The 3,327-nt window shown below is 45.0% G+C and overlaps 1 protein-coding gene across 1 annotated transcript in view; it reads left to right on the forward strand.

Moving 5' to 3' along the window:
* Positions 1-5: 5 nt before the first annotated feature.
* B3GALNT2 (beta-1,3-N-acetylgalactosaminyltransferase 2) overlaps positions 6-3,327 on the forward strand; it is a gene marked incomplete at its 5' end in the record, with an annotated part of 56,614 nt that continues 53,292 nt past the window's right edge. Inside the window, one exon of the mRNA XM_019548614.1 lies at positions 6-33. Coding sequence (XP_019404159.1) covers positions 6-33 — 28 coding nt within the window. The remainder of the gene's footprint in view (positions 34-3,327) is intronic.

Genomic DNA, 3,327 nt, shown 5'->3' on the forward strand with positions numbered 1-3,327 from the left:
TGCTGCTCGGCGGCCCCGCCAGGCGCCCCGCAGGTAGGGGCGCGGGACGGACCCGCGGGGCTCCCCGCAGCCGCGCCGCAGGGTGGGCTGGGGGCGCGCCGGGGCGTGGGGACAGTGCCGGCAGCCCGGCTGGGCGGGTGCTCCCTGGCGGCTCTGTAGGGGAGAGGCTCAGCAGCTGCCACCTTTGATCCCCACCCCTCTGCTTGCAGGAGGGCCGGGATTGAGTCCAGCTTGCCCCCGAGCCCCGCGTCCTGGCAGGAGCGGGGTCCGGGTCGGGCGCCGACAACTCATCTTTCCCTGGCTGTGGGGTGGGTTTGCTTGGAAAGCCTGAGGTGAATGCGCTGCTCCCCTGGCACCGCCTTGTTCAGAGCCCGCATTCCTGGGGAGGGGTTGGGAAGGCATCAGTTGTGTGTGTAAAAAATATCAACTAGTACAGACCGTAGGTCTTAGATGATTCCAAAGTTGGTGACTTTCTGAGGAAGTAGTCCTGCAAGAAAAAGAGATTGCTTTTAGGATCCTGTACCTTGTATTTCCTGTGCTGGCAGCCAAGTCCCAATGTCCTGGCAGGCGCAGGGCTTCCTCTTTCTATCAGTCCAAGCACCAACAGCTTGTCTTACCCTGGCTGTGAAATGGGTTTGCATGCTTGGAAAGCCTTGTGCAAATTTGCTGCTCTCCTGGCACCACGTTGTTCAGAGCTGGCGTTCCCAGCACTCAGTGAGGTCGGGGCATTGCAGCCTGGTTGTGGCTCCAACAGCAGTCGTGAAGAGATGCCTGGCAGGCTTGTTATCATGCATCTCTGCTGGGAAAAGGGTGTTTCTTTTACTGGACAGATCTGCCTGGAGCTTCATGTTGAGCTAATAGCTTATTTAGTTATGACAGACCCTTTAAGAGGGAGTGAGCTGGAGCCTCTTCCCTCTTGAGTTGGCTGCGGGATTGTTCAGTGAATCCTATAGCCAGTTCCTGGCACCTCCGGGATGGGCACAGTGCCAGTGGGGCTGCAGGGGCTGGTTGCACAGGTGTCCATGAAGGCCCATGCTGGCCTTTAGAGGCCATGGCTGCCTGGCAAGGAAAGAGCTCAGACTGAATTTTCACATCCTGGGTGGTCAGGAGGGAAAAAAATGAAGCTTTATTTAGAAACGTAACACATTTGATCTGGGACCAGTAATAAACACAGACCCACCTGGTGCCTTTATTACCGAGAGGATCAATTTTCTGCATTCCTCTGCTGACCAGCATTTTCTGGAGAAAAACCGAGAATTTTTCCTGTAAGTGGAAGGAAATGCTTTCCTGGAAGGATGAAGAATAGCTTAAGTGTGTAAAGATGGTCTCTTTATACCTCTCTTATTTTATTGCTTGGTCTTTTATACTGTATCTGTGCTAGGGCAACACTGGGGATAGCACCAATGCACCTCATCCCAGACAGGGCAGGGTAGGGCTGGACGGGGTGTCACTCCGGTGTCTGAGGGGGTTGGGAAGGCACAGGTTGTGTGTGTAAAAAAACTAACTAACTAAATAATAGACTCAATACTAAGCACAGGTATTAGATGATTTCAAAGTTGCTGAGTTCCTGAGGAATTAGTCCAGCAAGAAAAAGAGGTTGCATCCTGTACCTTGTATTTCTTGCGCTGGCAGGTGCATTCCTCCGAAAAGAAGTCAACATTTCTCCGTGAAGGGCAACCTCTTGGTTTAAGAAATGCCTTGTTAGGGGAAATGATACAGTCTTCATATCTGAAGATTCTTTTCCCTCATTCTAAGGATTTCTATTTCTATCCACCAGTTATTACTCTTTCAAGGACAAATCCTGGTTCTTTTCAATGCAGTAGCAAAGCACTCACTTCAGCAGAGCCAGTATTTAGCCTGTAGTACTATAATAATAATGATTTTGGTGTTAAAATACATTGCCAGTTTGGAGTTCAATTCTCCAAGCACTTATTACTGGATTTTGTGATGCTCAGTGCGAGAGTAACTCCTTGTACTGTGCATGGTAGTGTTAGGGTGATCAGATCCTTCTTAATTAAACAGATGCCAAACATTTTTTCCAGATTTTCTTTCTCTCACTCACACACCCCTCCCAGCCCCTATGACCTTGCATTTTGATATATGTAGATCTTATTTAATTGTAACGAAAAGAAATCTCCTGTATTAATGTAAAAAAACCAAAACGGATCTTGCACAATGTGGGATCATTTCCTAGAGATGAAAGCTGCCACCTTTTGTGTCTTGTTTCTTCAAAGGGGTAAGCACCCTTGCTCAGCATCTTAAAAGGATCATACACCTTATTAACCCTCAGAAAGTGTTGAGAAGTGTATGTTATAAGAAACATCCCTGCACTGGCAGAGAGAAGAAAGATGAGTTAAGAGGCCTCTCTTATCTCTGCCTATTGTACTATGATTTGCATTCTTCAAAGTTCTTTGTGATCATTAATAAATTAATATGCCACAGAGTAGGAAATGCACTTATTTTTAAAACACTTCTCCAAACTTGAATTATTAAGGTGGTCTGACAACACTATCTAATAAAGCCAGCTTCGATGCCTTTTATTGTTGAGTAATTCTTTTTTGTTTTATTTTATTTGCTGTGCCTGCCACTCTGTTATTTACCACCTGGGTTCTTTGGCAAGAACAAAAAGTAAATTGATCTCAGAAGAGTTCTTTACAATAGCTGTGGCATAAAAATGTATTGTTGGTGCATATTTTGGCATTTCCTTAAGCTTTATGGCATCACAGCAGTTGTACAATTATCCACCAGTGTGGATCAAAAGTGATATGAATAGCAGTCAGTCACAAGGTACAGAGCCAAGCTTACCCTTATATTAATCTGTGAAGGCAAATGGAATTATACACTTGACTTTTTCATTTGGATGGAGGTCTCTGGATTTAGTGCCTTTTTTGGGCTGGATAGTTCTGAAAGAAAGCAGGAATAGCACAAATCTGAGAGCTGTGTTTCTTAAAACAGGTTAATCTAAACTATCATTCTCATTGTATTTTATAATGGAATCATAACAGAAAGGTATTGATGCATTAATAAGCATGTTTAGTTTTTGAAGGGGAGGGCAGTGATGTGCATACAGGGAAAAGGGAATTAAGGTGAACAGAACCTTCTGTAAAGAAAATAGCTGAACCTTAAATTTGGCATGCTTACATTAAGATAGTAAAATGAGAATCAGAGAACTAGAAAGGAACTGCTGCAAAATCAAATCTAGTATCCTTCTGCTGCAGGTACCTTGTCATCAGGGATCCTGGTTTTTGCTGGTAAAAAATTGTAAATTCTCTGATTGAAACCCCCAAATTTGTGATTAAAATGAAAGGTCACTATATATATAGGTAT

This window comes from Crocodylus porosus, unplaced genomic scaffold, assembly GCF_001723895.1.
Source record: "Crocodylus porosus isolate Cpor-Errol unplaced genomic scaffold, CroPor_comp1, whole genome shotgun sequence".
Classification (NCBI taxonomy): Eukaryota; Metazoa; Chordata; order Crocodylia; family Crocodylidae; genus Crocodylus; species Crocodylus porosus.